Source organism: Lacerta agilis, chromosome 1, assembly GCF_009819535.1.
Source record: "Lacerta agilis isolate rLacAgi1 chromosome 1, rLacAgi1.pri, whole genome shotgun sequence".
Lineage (NCBI taxonomy): Eukaryota > Metazoa > Chordata > Lepidosauria > Squamata > Lacertidae > Lacerta > Lacerta agilis.
Window position 1 is genome coordinate 59,336,324 of NC_046312.1, and position 22,678 is coordinate 59,359,001.

At 42.4% G+C, this 22,678-nt stretch overlaps 1 protein-coding gene across 3 annotated transcripts in view; it reads left to right on the forward strand.

Moving 5' to 3' along the window:
* The window catches only part of GAS2 (growth arrest specific 2), a 125,970-nt gene that overhangs the window by 84,303 nt on the left and 18,989 nt on the right, over positions 1-22,678 (forward strand). For all 3 annotated transcript variants that reach the window (XM_033150992.1, XM_033150990.1, XM_033150993.1), the window contains 2 exons: positions 542-686; positions 6,620-6,727. In XM_033150992.1, the coding sequence (XP_033006883.1) occupies positions 542-686; positions 6,620-6,727 (253 nt within the window). The remainder of the gene's footprint in view (positions 1-541; positions 687-6,619; positions 6,728-22,678) is intronic.

A 22,678-nucleotide genomic window follows, 5' to 3' on the forward strand; every position in this document is an offset into this window, starting at 1 on the left:
TCCAACATTTCTCCAATGAAAATAGGGATGTCCCATTCCATAAATGATAATTTTACTATTTATACCCCACACATGTTATTGGCTTGCCCCAGCACTCTGGGCAGCTTCCAACATATACAATAACATAATAAAACATTAAACATTTTTTTTAAAAAAACTTCCTTATACAGGATTGCCTTCAGACGGCTCAGGGTTGGATAACTCCATACCCTCCAAAATTTATCCAATGAAAATAGGGGCACCCTAAAGAATAGTGGGACATTCTGGGATAAAATCAGAAACTGGGATGGCTTCTCTAAATCAGGGATGTCCCTGGAAAATAAGGACACTTGGAGGGTCTGAGCATATTAGAGCAAAGAGTGTGCTCCGAGAGTGTTGCTCAGCTCTAATACTGGAGCTAGGGTAAAGCGTGAAATCAAATACTGTTACAATGATTTTAGTTGTGTGGGGTTTTTTTACACTTTTCATAAGGCAATGTAACTATTATTTTTAACCTGTTGGAACTGGTTTTGTAAGCACTGGTAATTTTCTGCATTCAAAGGTTTGGCGTGGAGCCTCCTGGATTAATAAAACTGGAGAAAGAGATTGAGCAAGAAGAAACACTTTCAACCCCTCTTCCGTCCCCCTCCCCCTCCCCCTCAAAGTCGCCTGGCAAAAAGAGCACAGGGAAACTTCTGGATGATGCGGTAAGTGTGCATCAGCAGGCCTCATGCAACACACCTTTCTCGACAGGTGACTGGTGGGGAGTCTCCCTCTCCCACTCTTGGTAAGGTATATTGATGCGCTGGATAAAAGAAGGGTAACCGTTAAATATCCTCAGTTTGAAGTAACACCTACTCTTCAAGAAGTTAGTTGATAGTACTTGTTAGGGAGTGGTATACTGAGAGCTAGTCTGGAAAGGTTACAGTGCCAACTCCCCCATCGTTTTTAAGTTGACTTGTTGAAATGAGTGGACTCAAGCTGGCCATGTTTAACTTAATTCTGATAGATTTTAGTGGGCCTAGTCCATGAGTATGAATTGGCTAAATAAACCCCCTGGGTGGAATTCAATGTCACACTTTTCCAATAGTTTTGTCTGTGCAAGCGTTCCAGCTTGCCAGATGAAACAATACCCCCTCCTGCCATGTGCTGTTCAGGCAGCTCTTCCAACCCTGCCAGAGCCAATTGCAGGAGGTATGTGGGGGCTTTGGGGAAGGAGGGGTTCTGTTGATGCAGCTGGTTAGATGAATCTCCCCACCCCAAACCTCTGAACAGTGAGGGGAATCCATGGGTTCCAGGCACTTACCCAGATTTAGTTTCCTTGGAATGAAGGTCATCAGAGACTGGTGTCTTTAGGATATATTTATACAACCTGAGTATAAGATGGAGGGATCATAGCATTAAAACCCCAAAAGATCTTGCTTCTCCACCAGTCACAGTTTTGTAAGTAGCACAGAGCAAATATGTCTCTGTGTCTAGCTTCCAACCTGCTTTCTCCCTAGATCACCCACGCACTCTTGCAGTTGTTCTTCTCTACCTAGCAGCTAGGTGTGGGAGCGAAGGCCCATCCATTTTTCCCCATGGCACAGAGAAATTTCTTTGGTTATGCTAATCATGGTGCTTAACTAGTTAGCCGGAACCATTTCCTAGAGAAAGGGACTTGTTTGGCAAGATCTCATACCTACAAACCCCCACAGATCCAGGAACCCAATAATTGAAAAGGACTCCGGGAATCCCGCAGACTGGCCGTTCAGACGGATAACAATACTGATATATGCTTAGAACACATACACATAAACACACTGCTGTAAGGCAGTGCAATCCCATACCAGTGTGTGAACACTTGAAGGTGGACCAACTGGAAGACCAAAGGTCACAGGTATAGCAGGGAGATGAGGAGGAGGCAAGGTTGCAGAGCAACTTTAAAGGTGAAGAGAAGGAGCCTGGATCTGGGAACAGAGAGGAAGCCAGCATGGGAGTTTAAGAAGGGGGTGTTACATGATCAGATCAGATCCATATTATGAATGTGACTGGCTTCAAAGTCCCAAGCAAATATCTTTCCAACCTTGCTCCCTCAAATGCTTTTAACTGGAGATGCTGAGGATGATTGAACCTGAGACTTTATGAATGCAGTTCATTGATGCATTTAACCTATGCAGTAACATTCCCTTTTCACTCTTTATGGAAAAATCACAATGGACCTGAATAGGCGGTGTTCTGAGCAACCAAGGGTTAAACAAGAAAGTAAAAAAACGTATTCTAAAAAAAGCACTTGTTGCTATGGCAACTCCTATATCACATGGTGGATGTGCCACCTGGGAGTTACAAAGCGCTCCTTGAAAGCCCCTGTGCCACTCCTGAGCTACAATGAACAGATGGAATTTGGTGTATTTAACAGTGCTTGTGAAATGTAATTTGCTGAAATGCAAACTTGGTTAGGTTTAGCACCCCCCCCTCCTTTCTGGTTCTTTAACTTCTCAAAGTCTTTCACTGTGGCTGCCAGAGAAGGACTGAGTGAGACAAAGCATAGAAGAGGTGACTGCAATTCCTGTGGGTGAAGAAAAAAGGAGAAAAAGAGCTTATGAAGTCTGATTTAAGTGACCCCCTTTAATTTACAGAATATCAGCAAAATGCAAACACATAAAAACTATTTTAAAAATTCCAACAAAGATGTCTCTGGTGTAAATTAACATAGCTGAAAATTTTACAGCAGCCTCCACATGCACAAAGTTACAGCAACCTCCAAAATGCATCTTCTTACTAGATTTCCTCACAGTAATATTGCTGGGGGTTTGGGGGAAATAACAAGAGCAGAGAGAAAGGCTTCATGACTTGTTTGCCATGTACTTTCTGTTGCTCTTCTAAGGCAAAATAGCAATATGCAAGCAGGGAAAATCCTCAAGAATTGTTTTGATGCTGCTGCTACAATAGTGGGTGGGAGAGCCCCCCCTTCTCCATCAAAGACCCTCCAGCATGTAGCAGATCTTGCAGAGACTCCGTTCCTGTGTTTTCCATCCTTTTGAGGCTAGTGAAATCAGGGGGGATGTGGGAATAGGAATGATTGGAGGCTCTGGTTGGCAATGGAAGCTGTTTGAACAGAAGGAGGGGCTCATGCAATCACTAAGAGCCCATGCCATTTCCCTTTGAAAAGATGTTGGATTTATATGTCTAGTTTAGTATTATCAAGAAATTCATCAGGTTGATCAGCTGAAGACTGAAGAATACATGCCCCCATTTCAGTGCCTGCTGTTCTTAAGACTTTGTACAATGAATGTGCACATGTGTCCATTTTAGGTACTAGGTCTGGAACAATTTTCTTCATTGCTTGGATGCAATGGGGGGGGGGACCAGGCTTAAATTTACAAGTGTTGAAAGTTCTTTGTTCAGACCATTAGAAGGAGTCCAACATAGCAATGTCTGCATGGCATCCAGAGTGGTCATGGGCCCCACTTTACAGAGGATATTCCTCTATTTTGAAAGGTTGCAAGAGGACAATCCTATAATTGAAGGTGTCTTCTGTTTAATGGCCATCCAGTCCAAATCTTAATTAAAGGGAAGAAACAAACAAACAAACAAACACACCTGTCACTGATGCCTTCCCTACTAAGAAAAAAAAAAGAAAAAAAAGAAAGGTATAGTTATAGTCCCTTAAAAAAAAGAAAGGTATAGTATATATTTCTGAATTTGTGTCTATAAACAAAAATGCCTTATTCAAACTGGTGTCCTCATTTTTGGTAACGCACAACTGGCCACCCTAGTGTAATCCCAATGATCTGAACTCTCAGTATTCTAGAACAGCCCATCTGCCTTCCATATCTGGTTCAATCTAACAGAAAGAAAGAGCTACTAATTCTTCTTTTAAAACACAAACTCCCATTTTGGTAACAAGACAGATAACTTCACGCTTGAAGAGCCCCAAGTCAGTGAAAGCCGTTGGTGTTTAAAGCGAAGTCATGAATGACATCATGCACTACAGCTGAGTAACCAGACTTCAGCTAGGTAATGAAACTTATTAAAATTCAGTCCGAAAATCCCTGAAGGGAGTGGCAAACAGGACTAAGCAAAAGACATGCAGTAAATGGGTCAGGATTTGACCTGGGTTTTGCTGCTCTGCCCCTTGAGATATGACTGGCCCTAACTCTGATGCTAGTGGAAGACCTACTTATCCCAGCAGACATTTATGGTGATCTAATTACCAGGCAGGTTTATTTTGTTTTTTTACTGTTTTGCTGCTACCAAATTGGTTGTGATTTTTTTGGGTTGTGCATTTATGTGTTTTCCTTTTAAATTTTCATGATTGTATCCTGCCCTGATATTGATGGTGAGTAGGTTAGAATATGTTGAATAAATAATAACATTTGTCAAGCACTCTTCATACACGCACAATATTTCGATATTACAAGAAGGATAAACACACTTCCCGAACACACAGAATTTCTATGATCTTTTGGCAAGCTATTAAAATATACAAGATAACATCCCAATGTGATTTATTTGCTTGTAAACTTCACAGAGACATATGGTTGGCAATTGTCTGAGGCAAGATGCTGAACTAAGTAGTCCTTCCGTCTGACCAGAAAGGCTTTCCTTCTAGCCCTATGATCTGTGATGTTATAAATAACCCTTTCTAAGAAAATGTAAAAGTCAATCTTTCACCAGTAGTTATTCTAACAACATCTTTCCTCTGCTCACTGTCTCGCTTCACAGACTGTTGGCTTCTGAACTAGATCTCCAAAGGTCTCTGGGGTGGATGAAATCTTTAGAAAGTGTGCCTTGCATTTTGCTTCATTTGACACCAACACATTAGGTCAACTTTCCTCCTAGAGGACTACATTGTGTGGAAATTACTTTATGTGTGCACTTGTCAGTGTTAAGGTTAGATATAAAATAGCAGTAATACCTGAATGTCAAATTAGAGTTCACTCAACCAGATCTGCTCTTTGGCAGTGATGTCTGTGCTCCTTGCATTTCACCAACAAGTAACACTAAATGTTAATGCACCTTAACCGTAGTGGTTCCCAAAATGGATTGGTATGGGTGGGTCCTCAGGCCAGCATTCACAGGTAAAATGAAATGCAAAGCAATCATTTGAGCAGTAAATGGAGAATGCAATTAGCAGCTTTCATTCTCACTTCTGATTTACATATATATTAAGTTTATATTTAGCAAACACTTTATTCAAATCTGGGGTTATATCAAAGCAGCTTTGATTTAGGCCACACCAATACTTTCATTAAATTATTTTAAACATGATGCTAGTGACATGAAAAACACTTTCCCATGCTATATTCTCCAGATCTGGCTTTCTATGTACATTAAGTTGCCATCCTACATGTGCCGCATTACTACACCAACATAGGACTCATCATAGGAAGAATGCAACATAAAAGGATAACTTGAGCAGTAATGGGAGAATGCAGTTAGCAGCTTTCCCTCTCATACATCACCACACCATCATTGGGCTCATCACTTCCACCATTCCCCGACATGCTATTATGTAAGGACAGCAACTCAATTTAAACTCAGCAAGCACTTTCCCCATGATGGTATCACATTCAGATTGTTTCTTTCTGAACAACTGAGGAGCATAAAATGAGTAGAGCTCATAGATTGTGTTCATTATCAGCGTTAATACTGCAGGGTACAGTGGCACACCCACCCACAGCACCCCTTGGGAGAAGAACCTAGCAGTTTGCATGCATTAGTAGCAACAAGGTTATACAAGTTGAAGTTCAGGGTTTCCCAGACTGTAGGCTGGAACTTCAATGAGGTTACTCCACAAAGGAATGAGGCCTGCAGTCTCAGACTGCTGCTTGCTTGAGTTACCTCAGAGCGAAGCTGATATGGTGGAAGAAGAAGCTGTGGTTAGGCGATTGGCAGCACCATAAGGCCTTGCCCCCTATTGCGGCAGCCCTCTGATATTGGAAATGATGGGTGTTTGTGTAAGTTTTTTTACCGGTAAGTAGGGAGTGAGTGAGGGAATAAGGCGGGTGCATTTAATTAAGAGTAGCAGTGGAGTCTGGTGCTCACTGAAACCGGTAAGGAAGAAGCAGAGCAGGACTTAGGGGAGCGTGACCTGTTTCAGTCGCACTAGGCACTGAGCCTTAGGGGTGCTGCAAGGGATGCTGCAACTATGGTTTAGAATGGAACACAAGAGGTTGGAGGAAGGTGCTGGATTTTGGGTGTTGCTCAGGGCACCGCTGAAATTCGAGACCCCAATGTCGGCCACTGGAGGAAGGCAAGGAGGCTGATGAAGATAGAAGCAAGTAAAGGTGGAACTAATTTTAGTTTTGTCCCCATCCTTCTGCCTCCACTCTGAGTTCCACAAGAGCAACAGCGAGACTAAGGAGGTTGACAGACAGCGCCACCCCTAGACTGGTTGTAAATAAGGAGGCAGGCAGGTGGGGGCTGGCTGAGGACATTTTGAGCCTGGTGCAGCAGTGTCCCAGTGTCCAATGAAAGGCACAGTATGAACGCTGCACGGTAGTGATGTGATGGGTAGAACAACTAAATGAGAAAGAGCAGGTGCTTGGTTTAGGAGCTGGCGGGAAAGATACAGTTGAATATAATCTGTCCTAATGGTACTGTAGTGCACTAAACACTTTAAAATGATAACTCCCCCCTCTTTTCCCCCCCATAGGTCAAACATATTTCTGAAGATCCTCCTTGTAAATGCCCTAGTAAATTTTGTGTGGAGCGTCTTTCACAAGGAAGATACAGAGTTGGAGAAAAGATCCTTTTCATCAGGGTAAGAAAGATTTACTATTCAACTTGCAGAGTGACGTCTGGTAAGCACTTTACTAGGACACACTATGAGGAATGAGCACTATCTTGCCATATACTTGTCATCATTACTGGATAGAGTTGTGCAGGGTCAGATTTCACACGCCTCCATACATATGAACATCTGGCTGGGATAGATAGTTCCTGTAAATTACATAGTTGTATAAGTACCGCATGCTAACCGATTGCGCCACTGGAGCCCTATGTAAATTCCATAGTTAAAGTGGTTGGGTTTTTTTTAATGCTGCTGATCTGTCTGCTTCTATCGTCATTGTCCAACCCCTCCCCAAGAATGGTTTTATTGCCTATAAGAATGCAGTCATTACTGATTTGTTGCAAGAGATCCAAATCTCATTTTCATGGGTACCACTTCAGCTATGGATAATCACATTGACACCCTACTCAAACTGCAGAATGGTATTTTCTCCTGCCAAGTGAATCTACTGGAAAATACATTGAACACTGCATGGAACCTGGTTCTGTGAGTGCCAAAGGCCTCACTTGGAGGATAACACCTGGGATGTTACTAATGAAGAATAATGTCTACCCGAGAAGCAGCTTGGTCACTGTTGCTTTCTGGAATGGAACATAGTAGGGGTGAGGAAGTGGGGAGTTCAGCATTGATGCAAATGCATTGGCGACACCAGTCTTGAGCTCCTGCCAGTGCATTGGCACCATGCTCACCTCCCTGTCTGATATGTAACAGCAACCTATCTGCCAGAAAGCTAGTGTAGTGGCTCCCCGTCCCCCATTGGGATGCTTCTGGTTAAACCTTCCCTCCTTGCATGCGACATTCCCAATGAAAATGGGTCCACTCTTGATACTGAAAAGCAACGACAACCCAGATGCAATTGGTGGCCATATGATTAAAGTGAAATTTAGACTGAGTCTATGCTGTTGAATAGACGAGTTTTCAGCTCGCTAAACACTTTCTCTGACCACTTGATAACCTTTTAAAAAGAGAAATATATTAAAGTGCTGAGAAGCCGTACTCCATGATTTAGAAATGCTGTCCCTAAATACAAGGGCTTATGCATAATATTGTTTAATGTGAATCGTCAGTTTCCTGTACCTCTATTAATTATCCATTGTCCATATGACGCTCCCCTCCAACCATTGCCTTCCCATATGTTCCGCTCCCTTAATCTGGATTGTCACATACTAGGGATACTCTGAAAAGGAGAGGGTATGAGAAAATCCAGATTGAGGGAGGGGAAAGTGATTGTGTTATTGCTGAGCCTCTCTTTCCATCTTGGTTGCATGCAAAAATAAGCCACTGATTTTAGCATGGTTGCATGAAATTGGATTTGTAAAAATAATTTAACAGTGTATTATTTGAGATGTCATTTCAGATAAGCTGAAACATGTTTTACAAGATAGTGCAGATGAGTAATGAGAGTGAAACTTAAGCCTTTGATAGATGACATGTCACCTACACCTGTATGCCTTGTTCAAAAAGCAGTTGTATCTACATTGGATCTTGAATAGTCAAGTGGTTTGGGGAACTTTATGCTACACTTCTTAATAAAGGAACAGTTCTTCCAGTGCTGGTTTACTCACTTGAAGTCATCATGAGTCACTCCCATATGAGTTTGAACAGGATTGGACTTCAATGCCTGAGTTAGGCCAGCAGTTCTTAAATTGTTTTTCTGTGTATTTATTTCATTGGATGGATCTGATAGTAACTTAAGCAATTGCTGTATACTAAGTTGAACCATTAGATCATCTAGCTCAGTACTGTTTATACCAGCTAGCAGCAGCTTTCCAGTTCTTCAGGCAGCAATCTCTCCCAGTTCTTACTTGGAGGTGCGAGGAATTGAACCAGGGACATTCTGCATGCAAAGCATTACTCTCCCCCTGAGCTACACTCCTTCTATACAACAGAATGAGTTGGATCCATAAGAACCATGAGCAGAGAGAACTTTGCCACCCCATCCTCCCTGTTCCCCTGGAAAGCCACTCCTGAGAATTAGAGGAGCTTCTGGAATGGAGTGTGATGAGGTTTGTCGGCTGGTGGACTATGGTCCACTAATCTCTTACATGTATCTCTCCTTGCTCCAGAGGATCCTCACTTTCAGGAGGGGAGTTTTTTTTGTGGAGATTTAAGAGGCTGAAGTGGGGAGAAGAAGACAGGAAATTTCTCTTTGGAATGCTTTCAGTGGCTTGCAGATTTTGGAATCTGGCCCAAAGTTGGAAGTTTTCTACATTTGAAATATTTAGAAAATCATTTGTGGACCATAGGTCTGTTAGATCCCCAGTTGCTGGCTTACAGAGGCTACAGATGAATCTAACCTCTGTTTGGATTACTCTGTTTGTGATTGCCATGCTGCTACTCTTTATATGAAGCAAAATTGGCAATAATTTGCAAGGAGCCTTTTTGTGGCCCCCAAACATTAATCGCTCATACCTTCTCATGCACATGGCATTTTTCTAAATCAAGAATGGCTAACCTCACTTGGCCTGAAGACCACATTCATCCTTGGTCAGCCGTCTGGGGAGCACATCTGGCTACCCACACCTTGTCATGCACACGTGACACACACAAGCAGATGCTCACAAAGGTACAGTGCTTCTTCCTCAGCTGATCTGTTTAAATTATCTGACAGCTGTTGTCTCTCTCTGCTCATCAAATGATTACTTTGCTGACCAGGGAGAAGTCTATTTGTATCCTCATCAAGGCACCCCAGTACCATGTCTCCTTTATTTTCTTTCTTTCACCATTGCCACCAAAATTGGTGTCTTGGGGGATGAAGAAAAAATTGGCTTGGGGGCTAGATTAGGACCCACACTGGAGGCTAGCCACCTCTGATTTAAATGTCTGAGCAAGTTTAGGATTCTTCTCTGTCTGTAAAGCTAAAGGAGTTATCTAGATGCTAACTCTCACGCCATACTTTAGCAAGGAAAGGCAATGCAGTTGCTAAGGAAACAGAGCAAGGGCATTTCTTCAGGGATTTACTATATTAACAGGGGCTTGCTTGCCTTTCTGTTTCTCCAGAAATGTTGTTATAATGTCATGAAGACTGACAGCATTGAAATCCAATAAATAAAAAAATTACATTTACTGCACAAATAACCAGGCAGTATAATAATTCTGAAGCGCTCCATTAGGTAGGTAAAATATGAAAGAAAATATAACCAAAATGCAACAGATATTAGTGTTATTGATGGTGTTTATTATGCATACAGCACCAGCAGTGCACATGACACTTTACAAAGAGACTTAGGCCTTGTCCACATTTCTGCTTCTCCCCTGCTTAGAAAGCACGGGGCCAGGAATTTTTCTGCTTATCCCTTGCTATCTAGATGTGAGTCTGAGCAATTTTGCCATTGCCCTGCTGCTTTGTCCTGGAAAACCCACTCTGTAATGATAAATCAGAACAAATGGCAATCTGCAGAAAACCTGGTTGCCATTTGTCTGAATCAGCACTAAATAAATGCAACTGTGGAATGTTGCCCAGAAATGGGACTGGACTGAAAGTTGGGGAGACAATGGGAAAGAGAGGATGGGGGGAACAGAAAGGGCAGATGTATCAAGAATTGAATATGAAGAAATTATGTGGCATCACAATATCTGAAACTGTGCTGTCTCCTGCTTCTCAGAATGGAAACTGGTGATGGGAGAGCTTTTAGGGTTTGTTGTTGTTGTTGCTGCTGCTGTACCAGCCCCATACCTACTTGGAGGTTGTGGGTATGCTGCAGTGGAGTCCTACATCAGCACCATCTTCTCGGCGGATAGAGGGCAGCAGAGTGGGACCTGCAATTTGTTTTAACTCCCTCCATCCCTGTCATCTGTTGGAGGAACTAGCTATGGAGGAAGGGGTTAATTTCTTCCACCTCAGGTATGAGATAAGCCAATGGGTGCAAGTTGAGCCAAGCCAGTTGCTATAGCAACAGCCCAGTGTCATCTATATAAGTGATTAGGGCTTGACAGCTCATCAGTCAGTCAGTGAGTGCTGTCCCTGAGTCAGAATGGCTGTAGCAACAAAAATATGTTCTACTTGTATATATCAGTATTGGTATCTGCAAAGCTATATGCATGTATCCGTGTCCAGAACTGTATTACTGAAACCTTATCTTCTATGGCAGTAAACTGTTTTGGATCTTAAGCTGCCTCTGTGGTGACCGGAACTGAGGGCAATTCCCACTGCATGGGTACCTCAGCTCAGTTTCCCAACACCACCAATATTACCTGAGTGGATGGGTTAGGAGGTAGGATCACAGCCTTAGGCGTCATTTTGGAATGTTTTGGGAATAGTTTTCCAGTTGTTGTTTTTGGGGGAGGAGGTTGGAAGCCTTTTTTAAATCACTCAACAGTTTCTGTTTTGGTAGTCTGAAGTTTAGTACCTTATTTTCAGTGCATATCATTGTTTTTCTCCCTTTCATCAGAGTAGTTGATCTCATATGTAAGATACTTTGCATATGATGCCAGTGCTCTTTTTGAGGCATAAATGTTTCCTTTGAAACTGATTCTGTTGCTGAATAATGTGTTTAACTCAGGAATCAATTATCAGCTTTTTGAGATTTACATTTTCACCTTGATCCAGCTAAATATTTACATGCATGCCATTAAAACCAATGAGACTTCAATTAGTCATGAGTAATTTGCTCCATTGTCTCATATAATGCTGTTCACACTCTTATGTGGAGGTGAATTTGCCACTCTCTCATCACCCCAGGGGAGGACTCAAGTGGTTTCTCCCTGGGGAGGAGTGTTGGGGTGGTATGAGTGCATCACCCCAGGAGAGGACTCAAGTGGTTTCTCCCTGGGGAGGAGAGTTGGGGTGGTGTGAATGGATAACTGGACAGTTTGGATGGGGATGGAACAGGGATATACAGTATATTCCCTGTTCTGTTGTGGTGCCCACCCTTCCTCCTTTTTGCAGTGTGGGCTTTGCTAGTCACCTGTTGAAGGGGCTGAGTAGGGATTTTAGGGGAGCCTCCAATTGGTCTGGGGCTCCTCTTTTTTGCCTTCTCCACTCTGTTGGAGTGGTGCAATTTATTGCCACTCAGTCCTTTAGTCTGGACAGGAAAGACAGTTTAAGATCTGGGGACCTTTAATCCTGTAGCATTGCCCTACACTGTATTTGCTTAGTGAGTGACAGGGGTGCCCTGTGGGCTGAACATGTGTATCAGGGTGAATGCCAAACAGATGGGGCCACGGTGTCCTTCTCTGATTCACAGATCCAGGGCTTGTGTAGCAAGGAGGAAGAATTTCTTAACCATTGTTGTTGCAGGGCACAGGTAGTGACTTTTGTCACCTCAGGAATTGGGAGGGAGATGACCCCCCCCCCCCAAAGTAGGGAAACTTCCTGCTCAGACTATGTTTTGCTTGGTTGAATTGGACTAAGTTAGGTTACTTGGTTTTTTCTGCAGATTCTCAAGTTTTCCATAATGTTAACTGAAAGCGGTGTCTCAAGTCTTCCTTGGAGTGGCCGTGATGGCAATTATGGTCTCATAATTCATTTTAGTTGAATTAGGCCCCTTATACATTAATTTTGTTGGTTTGGCTTCCTTTTTTGCCTTCAGACAGTTCTTTAAAACATTGCTTCTGTGTACTATGTATGTAATTTATACTTTTTTTTTCATCAAGAGGTAATGGGTAACCAATCACTTCAGTTTTTGTAGCCAAAATTTATGAAGGATATGGGAAACTTGAAAGAACTCAGTGGAGAGTATGAAGGTATTGAATGAAGGTAATGCAGAAAGCATGTTGAACATTGGGGGGGGGGGAGCAAAAGTTTTCACACACTTAAATATCTTAGAAACAGACAACTGTTCTTCACTATCAGCAAAGAAATTGCAGAAAGGAATAGGTCTGAATCGGATCATTCCTTCTGCTGGTCACATCTTGGGTTCTTTCATGGAAGGAATGCTTCATCGTCTTGTACTGATGGCATCAATATACTGGAATGTCTTGCTGCTGACATCTACTGATCCTTTTAATATCCTTCTATGATTGTAAATCCTCACACTGTCACAACGCAATGACTGTTTTTAGTGAAAGAAACATATGGCGATATGAACCTTGCAGTTTTGTACATGAATGTAGCAGCTTATAGGATTAGACAGCCAAATCCATGCAAGAGCCAAAATGCTGACCTTACACAATCTCTGCAGCCCAATGAAGTCCTTTCAGGCAGAGGAAGGCACACCAAATCTCTCCTTCTACATTGGTGCTGTACAGGAACATCCTGAGAGCAATCAGATTTGCTGTAATAAAACTGTGTGCCCAGGTTTTGTGAAAACAAAGCAATTTTGAGCAATCAATGGGGCTTTCTTTAAATAAATCATGGATGGGTTTGATATTATGGATATTTACATGGAGAAGGCTGTTCCAAATTACTGGTAGTCATGTAAAATGTCTTATCAAATGTAGCAATGCTATGCTCTGGGCCGCTGCAGCTAAAATGAATTGTTAGAACAAGACTACCCAATTAAGCCCATCACAAGTGTACAATCTCTGCATATTGGAGCCTTTCCTACATTCAATTTTGACATCAACCTTTGCCTCTATTGTATTCCCCACCTCTTTTCCTTCTTTATTTCCCCCTACGTGTTCTTTTCGGGTAACATCTATAAATGTGCTTTGGGTTTACATTTCCTTTCTTACTGTTTGTATATGCGTCTTCTGTCTGTCCACCTGTTTGACAGGAAAAAGAAAATCAATGGATTAGTTTCCTGTCTCACAACTGTGTGCTATTTCTTGAGATTAGAGTTGCACATCTCAACATGTCTCACCATTGTTTGTTAATGAAAGTTGCAAAAGATTATTAATTTATTGCAGCAAAGCCCTAGGTTCAGATGGAAAAGTTTCTCTCTTCTCTTCTCTTCCCCCCCTCTCTGAAAAGGAATTATTAATGAATACTCTGTATCCTGCTTTTTCATCTACTATGAGACCAAAACAGCTTACTGCAAAGCCATAAAACAACACCATAAAATTACTCAGAGTATAATTCTAAAGAATCTAGCACATATTAACACAGCAGAGGCATGCTAAAAAACAACAATTAGCACCATAATTTAAAGAAGAAGAAGAGTTTGGATTTGATATCCCACTTTATCACTACCTGAAGGAGTCTCAAAGCGGCTAATATTCTCCTTTCCCTTCCTCCCCCACAACAAACACTCTGTGAGGTGAGTGAGGCTGAGAGACTTCAGAGAAGTGTGACTAGCCCAAGGTCACCCAGCAGCTGCATCTGGAGGAGCAGAGACGCGAACCCAATTCACCAGATTATGAGAATACCGCTCTTAACCACTACATCCTTGGACTTGCATGCTCCCTTTCCCCTGGTGCAGTTGTGAGGAGGCGTTTTGGAATATTTCCTTTCCTTTTTTCATCACCCAAAGTTTAGTGTATCATTCAAGTCCTAATCTGTGTCTGCTGTGAAGTTTAACAGTTGGGGGGGGGAGTTAGGCATCTTGCTCTTTGAAGGTGAACTGTGAGGGGAGGTGGTAGAGAGGTTTGGGAAAGGTGTGGGGAGAGGAGGGGTGTGAGGTGTAAAGTAGGGCTGCCATACGTCTGGGTTTTCCTGGACATATTTTGGAATTGAAGCTCCAATATGGGGTCTGGGGGGTTAAAAAAATCAGGGAAATGTCTGGGAAAACCCCGACATATGGCAGCCCTTTTCACAAGTGGCAATTTCAAGTAATTTAAGTCACACTGAGGGGGTGTTTTCCCCGCTCTCTTTTCTGCCCCTCCTCCCCACCCCACGCAAGAGAGATGCCAAAGGAGTGCGAGGCTCGGAAATCTTTTGCTCCCCGTGGAGCTTGCTTGCTTGGTGGAGCTTCGGTGCGGCTGCATTCATCAGAAGGTGCTATCCAGGAACCTCTGCCCCAGTGGTGATGGCTGTGAATTTTAGCCTGCTCTACTCGCTGCCCACCTCCCTTGGAGTGACTTCGCAGTAGCCCATCCCACAGCCGCTTCTCTCTCCACCTACCACGAGCTAGAGCACCACCTTGCCTCACTCTGTGTGGATGTCAGGCTTCAGGAAATCCGTCCCCACCCCCCACCCCCATGGCAGGCTGCCAGTAATAGATATACAAGAAGCTCTTACCAATGTCGTTCATTCAATGTTCACACAGAGAGAGACTTAGAAACGTTGCCTTTTTGGGTAATGGAGTTGCTCTGAATAAACTCCTCCCTGCCCCCTTCTCAGTTGTCAGCAGCGTCACTCCCCTTATGGTGGCTGCTTAAGGCCATTTGCCTCTTGACTTTCTGTTCACCCACTTTTACTGCTTGCCAGGTTCTGGGAGAAGGTGGGGTCTGGAATGCTTTCTAATGATAAGGTGTCAGCCAACTGCTCTGGCTCTGTTTCTCCCCCCTCCTCCTCTTCTCCAATTATTTCCCAGCTTTGTCCCTCTCCTAACTTCTGCAAACCACTGTTAAAAACCTATACTGCCTTCCTCTTCTCGGGAAGGTTGAGGAGGAGGGGGAGGCAGTCTCCACCATTTTTCCTCAGTCCAGTCCCTGACAGTGCAGTACCAAGGGGCTGTCCCCCGGCAGTGACTCCACTCTGTGTACCTTCTCCCACTGCCACTAGGTTGTTGTTGGCATAGCTATTAAAACGAGTATGTTAATTTCAATCCTTCTCTCTCTCTCTCTTTTGAAGCAAAATGGGTGGCTGAAGTTATTATGAGCTATAAAATAGTAAAATGACCATAACAAATGCACTTAGAAAACATTGCTTACTTTTCAACCATTTAATCTTGATACAATCCAGCCATAGGCACCTGAACAAATGCTCAATAAAAGGAAACCGCCGTATAACGTGTGTAAGCTTTGTGCAAGCCAGTCAGGATGAATGTTCAATAAACAGGTTGTCTGGACAATTTAGGATCAGCCGCGACTACCAGGAATAACAGAATGATATGCTTGGAGAAACACTGTCAAAATAAGTTCACCTGTATGCCCTGAATTGGACATGACACAGACTGACAATGCTTTAAAGGACTTGTCTGAAAATCCTCAAAGAAGGTTTAGCAGGCCAGTTCTTTGAGAGTGTATTTTTATTTTTATTCATACACAGCTGACCGGAGGTGCTGTCTTGCACCCACTATTGAGTGGGGGGGGCAGCATGTGTGTGACATCATATGCACGATGCGCACACGACATCACAGCATCGGGAGGAGGCCGAGCAAGGAGCCCAGTGCTGCACAGCTTCCTCACTCATTCTCAGGAGGAGCCAGCCATTGAACCACTCCATGCTCAGCCTCCTCTACCCCCTTAACATTGAGGGAGCCCGGCCCCCTGGCAGCAAATATTAAGGCAGCCTAGGAATTGGCATGTCTGCAGCTGACTTATTATCAAGTGGTTTTTAAAAGTGAATTTCCTTTTCAGGAAAGATATACCTGGCATCTGGCTTCAATTTTAGATTAGCCACAAGTCACAGACCAGTCACTTAAACTCTGTGCCCTTTTTGTGACAACCTTATTAGTGTATAATGAATCTTAATTTAGAGCATTTGGATACTCCTGAGTGGAAACTGCAGTCGAAAAGCAAACCAGCTCCCGTAAGGGTTATTATTGTAGGACAATTCTCTTCATTATGAAAATGTTCTATTACCACCTCTCTCTTAGCTGGCCAATTTTGAATGTATTGTGTGCATATTGTGCATTTAACTGGTCAGTGAGAGCTACATATATAACCCAGCCTCAATTTTTCTTACGTTTTGTATTTCTGCTCACTGTTCTCTGCTGGAACTGAATCTTCTTAAGGCTGTAGTCTGTGCACATATATGGGGGAGAAAGTCTCGTTTTCATTCAGTGTGACTTTCTTCTGAGCAGACGCACCTGAGAGAGGGATAGTCATGAAAAAAAAGTTCATGTATCCACATTTCATAGTTTTCTGTGATTGTTTGCAGCAGTTGCTTCTCAGCTTAGGTACTTTAGCAAAGCATTATGAAAGGGATTAATCACTACATGATCCCATCCAATCAGAGGTCTAGTGAGCATGATGACATCACATTGCTACAAAGCCAATCAAGTTGACTATGTGACAGTATCATTCAGGTCAGTTAAAACTCTCCCTGTAAGAGGAAATGTACCCTCATTGCCCAGGCTAACACTCCCTTTTTTGCTGTTGCATGGAAAGACCCCTGTACAAAACTATCTGTAATGTTTATTAAACATGACTAGCTGGAGCAACTGTAGATGAAAATGCATATCCCAATGAGTGTAATGCAGTTTGGGTGGACAAGGGCTGCATTTGCATGTGCATCTAAGTATACTGTTTTAATACTTTGTTGAGTGGCTGGGGCAACCGAATCAGATGGACGGCATATAAATAAGAAAATTATATTTGTTGGTGTTGGTGTTGTTCACATTCTGGACCAACTAGTCAATCACATGCAACAAATGCTGGTCAAGGAAGGATCAGCTTGGTTGCTTTGGCAATGGGAGAATATTAGCTATTTTCTTGATGCATGCCTACTTCTGATTGGTTTTGCACTCTTGACATGAGGTGTGAAATGTTGCTGAAAGGTGAGTAGATCTTTTGCAAGGAAGTGAAAATGTTTGAATGTTTTGGCTCTGCATGGCAACAGAGGACAAAGTTAGCTTTCCTTTGCAGATGGGAATTGGGTAAACAGTAATTATTTTTCTTTTTCCTTCTGTCAGGTAAATGACAAAATGTTTCATTTTTTTGTTGTTTTGCATTCTAAAGAACCAGAGCACCAGCTGCTGCTTGCTATCTGATAGCTCTCTAACAATAAACAGGAATAATTTTCTATAATAATCTGGATTCTCTTTTTAACCAGAGCATCAAAGAAAAGTCTGTGAATGTATCATAAGGGAGCTATAAGAAGGATTGCCAGTATTTTTATGGCCCTGGGCCTTTGTGTCTTCAACAGCAACCTGAGCCACATAAATTAAGCAGGTCCATCTTCCATTTGAGAAGAAGATCACCTAAACCACCCCTAACCCTATGTGTGTCTTCAGGCTAGAAGATGGGGAGCACACTGAATTTTCATAGAAATTCCCAAATGCTTCCAATATTCCAATAAGTATGTTTGCTTACATATGATATTTGTCTAAGGCTGCAATATACACTTATTTGGGAGTATGATTTACACAGTAAAGACACACAAAACTGGAATGTAAAATAAATAACATTTATTACAACCCATATGCTATTCGATTAACTTCCAGATCAGGAAATGAGAACACGAGGAGTTATTCTTCATTCTGTCAGAGCAAAATATGTGTGTGGGGAGGGAGGGATAAGAGGAGCAGAAACTAAGTTGAGAGCTGGCAGTAGAAATGGCAGCTGCAAGTTTAGAAAGAATAACAAACTTGTTGCATTGAGGCTGCAACTTGAGTTAAACCTTGGTGTACGGAGTATCTCTTTGCTACTTAATGAGTGACAAAAAAGTTTCAGAAATTTTAAAAAAGTTTATGCATTTATATACATTACTTATGTGCTGTCTTTTGAAATAATGCTTATGAATCTCAAAGCAATAATAAAATATCCATGTACTATAAGTTGGGATATCAAGAGGGAATGTTTATCTAAGCCACGTGTTAAAAGGTAAAGGGACCCCTGACCATTAGGTCCAGTCATGTCCGACTCTGGTGTTGCTTTATCTCGCTTTATTGGCCGAGGGAGCTGGCGTACAGCTTCCAGGTCATGTGGCCAGCATGACAAAGCCGCTTCAGCCACATGTTACAGACTAACAAATAAGAAAGCAATGGCCGTCAGAGGGTAGTGATATGCAGGAGAGAAAGGGAACAGAAATACTATTTAAAAACGACAGTATTTCTGAAAGATGTCTCATTATGCAATTCACTATCATTTGTCCCATGTTCTTAATGTTTTCCTCAACATGAGCCAGTTTAAGAGAGAAGTGGGCTGATTTCAATCTGAAGCATTCTACATATTTTTCTAGAATGTGCATTGGCCACCTGTATGTTTTAGATTTGCAAAGCAAGAGTGCATGTCCAGGCTCTCTTAACAATTAAGACATGGATATGTGTTAGGTGATTCTGAGCTAACACCAAGGCATAGCCTTGCTAGGTCAGACCAAGCATTACAGTCGTACCTTGGATACCGAACACCTTGTAAGTTGAACTTTTCTTTCCCCCCGCAAACCCTGATGTGAGTGTTCCTGTTTGCGAACATTCTTTGGAACCCGAACGTCCAATGTGACTTCTGGCTTCCAGCAGCCAATCGGAAGCCATGCCTTGGCTTCCAAACATTTTGGAAGTCTAACAGACTTCCAGAATGGATTCTGTTCAACTTCCAAGATACAACTGTATTTGTAAAAAACAAAAACAATAGCTAACACATATTAGGTACTCCATTAGAAACTGTCCAGTAGTCCACCAGTGGACCACAACCTGCCATTTACCCATTCCCTGATCAAAGGGGTTTAAGCCTGCTGCCTCCATAAATGGGCATCTTTGGGAATGCAATTGTAGGATTTAACCACATTGTCAGTCTCTCTCTTTCCCCTCCCCCTATCCTTATTGGATGAAATATTGAAGCCTGGTTTTGCTCACTCTGACAAAAAACAACAACATTGGAGTAAAAACCGATTTGGCTATAATGTTCCTTGTTATTTGGGAAATGCCTTTTGGCTTTCTAAGCAGATCAATATTTGATTTGTGTAAGCCTTATTGCAACGGTTGTAGAATTATGTGCTACAAACATGAAACATATAATTAAACTTTGGGTGGTGAATGTTTTCATGTATGGATTTGAAAAGAGCTTTGCACAATGTTCTTAAACCACCAGAAAAATCTCCCTTTAAAACCTTTGCTGCAGAGCATTTGCAAAAAAGTGGAACGCATTCTTGAGCCATGTTGACATCATAAAGCCTATGGCACTTTGGCTTTCCTTCTTATTAGGGTTTCTTTTTCAGCAGAGATGTCCTAACTTATAATTATATACATCAGAAGTTTAAAACACTGGAGCATTCATAAGGAGATGGAATTGCTCTTTCAAAAACATGTTGCTTTAAGGGATCTTTGATTTATAGGATTGCTTCTAGCAGAAACATTTGAACATATAAACGAGAAGGCGCTGCATAGAGAAACTTAGAAAGGACGTAATTACATGACCACCCTCTGAAAGTATTTCTACAGGAATGCCATCTCAGAATCATGTGTGGTCTTTCCTGACTGTTCCAAGGCACCAAGGAAGGAAGGTTGGTATTCACCAGCAATTCAGTTACTCCATTCCCCAGTCACTCTGCACTATATCAGCTACACCAGAGCTCTCCAAACTGTGTGTCGCGACATGTTAGTGTGTCAGCTGCAGTGTGTAGGTGTGTCACACAAATGCTCCCCACACTCCTCCTGGGGTTGGAAAGGGTTAGTTTAACCTCTGGTTTGCTAGTAAAACTGAACTACTGTGTTGCAAAATGATGCGTGTCCAAAAAGTGTGTCACCAACTTGAAGTTTGGAAAGGTCTGAGCTACACTGTATTTGAGTTTGCTTCCTCTCCTCAGAATATCAGCTCAGTATGTGCTCAAAGAACACTTGCAGCCAACATCTCAGAACCTTGCATATATTCACTACCCACTAAGGGCTGATTCCACACTTCCACTTGTGCTGTGCCTAGCTAGAAAGCACAGGTTCAAGTGCTTTTCTGCTTGATCCATCTTTTCTAGACATGGGTACAAGCAGTTTCCCTCTTGCCCCACTCCCTTCCAACGCAAAACCCACTGTTTAGTGATAAATCAGAACCAATAGCAACCTGGGGAAAACCCAAATTGCCATTTGTTCTGATTGAGTACGAAAGAGTGGTTTTCCCCAGGGAAAAGCATCAGGAAAAGAGGAAGTGTGGATAAGCCCTAAGTTTTAGTTTTTAAAGCTTTCCCAGCAATTTCCTTTATTAATTAATACAATGACTTAATAGTATGTTACTGTAAATTGCTCAAGCATTTCCCAGGTCCACTGAGACCTGAAAAGTTCTGGAAAAAGTAGTACAAAACATCTAGAGGACAGAAAGCTAGGGAAGGCTGGGCTAGGGTGAATGACCACCATAGCCAATGTCTTACCTGATAGGCAAATTTACAAGGTAATTTCTTTATTCCAGATGTCGGTTTCCATAGTGATTGTGGTGCTAAATTAGGAAGTGAAAACAGGAAGCACCTCATAGAATTAATAGTAATTCAGATCCATTTCAGTTGGGGTTTTGACCTAGTTTTGGCACAGAAGCTGCTCTGGTTGCCCTTTGTGATTATCTTTGTCGGGAGAATGACAGGGGAAATATGTCCTTGTTAATTCTGCTTGACCTCTCAACAGTTTTTGATACCATTGACCATAGTATCCTTCTGGAGCATCTGTCTGAGTTTGGGGTAGGTGGCACTGCTTTGCACTGGTCCTGGTCCTACTAGGATGGTCACTCCCAGAGAATGATGCTTGGGGAGTGCTTTTCAGTCTTCAGTGTGGAGTTCTTCAGGGTCAATTTTATCCCCTGTGCTATTTAACACCTACATGAAACCGCTGAGTGGGGTCATCCAAAGTTTTGGAGTACATTGTCAGTAATGTGCTGATGGCACACAGCTCTCCTTCTTCTTTACATCTGCAATGGATGTGCTAGACTGTTGTCTTTCTTCAGTAATGGACCGGATGAGAGTCAACAGACAAGGTCAATCCAGGGGCATAGCAAGGTAAATTGGTACCCGGGGGCAAAAAAAAAATTGCCCCCCCCCAGGCATGGGAAGGTCAGGTGGTACCTGGTGCGGAAAATTTCTTGTCAACCCCCCATTGATTCCCCCCCCCTGCAACAAAATGGTTTTACATTATTTCATATTTTCTTACAAAGGAATAATAACAAGTAATAATAATAAAAAAACTATTATTTATATCCCACCCTCCCCTGCCAAAGTCGGGCTCAGGGTGGCTAACATCAGATACATAACATTGGTATAAAATCAAACAATAATTATATTACCTCCTAAAAACATCTCAAAATCAAATTAAAGTCTAATTAGATGGCTTTCCACAGGGTTAGGGTTGGGAACAGTAAAGTGTTCTCTGAACTGAAATTTCAGCCTTTATGACATTGGAAAACAGCCAAGTGAACAGCTATTTTGGTGGAGGAGGGTCAAGATATTAACTGATATGCATGAAATTTCATATATAGCTATATAATCCCTAGTATAGTAAAATAAGACCTTCGGAGCAGGCATTTTCAAAAAAAAAAAAAACCTTCATAATTTGTCACCCCCTCCATTATGGAACCCGGGGCGGTCCACCCCCTCCCCCTGAATCCAGATCCGACTTAGGCATTGTTAGTGGGTGGTTTCCTAGATTAGATGAGTGGGAGGTTGTCTGCTTTTGATTGGTGGGTTATACACCCTCTGAAGGAGCAGATACAAAGCTTGGGGGTACTCCTGGATCCTTTGCTGTCACTTGGTGTCAGGTGGCCTCAGTTGCACAGAGTGCCTCCCATCAGCTTTGGCTGGTGGCCCAGCTGTGCCCCTATCTGGACAGGTATAGCCTAACTTCTGTTGTCTATACTCTGGTAACCTCTGGGTTAGATTACGGCAATGTGTTTTACATAGGTCTGCCTCTGAAAACAGTTAGGAAACTTCAGCTGGTGCAGAATTGGGCAGTTAGGTTGCTCACTGGAACAAGACGGTTTGATCATATTACACCAATCCTGCCTGACCCCGCTGGCTGCCAATTAGCTTCCAGGCCCAATTCGAAGTGCTGGTTTTGACCTATAAAGCCTTAAATGGCTGAGGACTACAATTCCTCAAGGTCTGCCTCTCCCCACATAAATTGGCCCAGACTCTGCGGTCATCATTTGAGGCTCTTCTTCATATACTGCCAGTAGCAAGCATTTTGCATGTCAACACCATGTTAATTGATTAATCTGTCATTTATTATGTAATCTGGATTTGCCTGTTCATGCTGCTGCTGCTACTACTACTACTACTACTACTACTACTACTACTGTGAAGAGTGG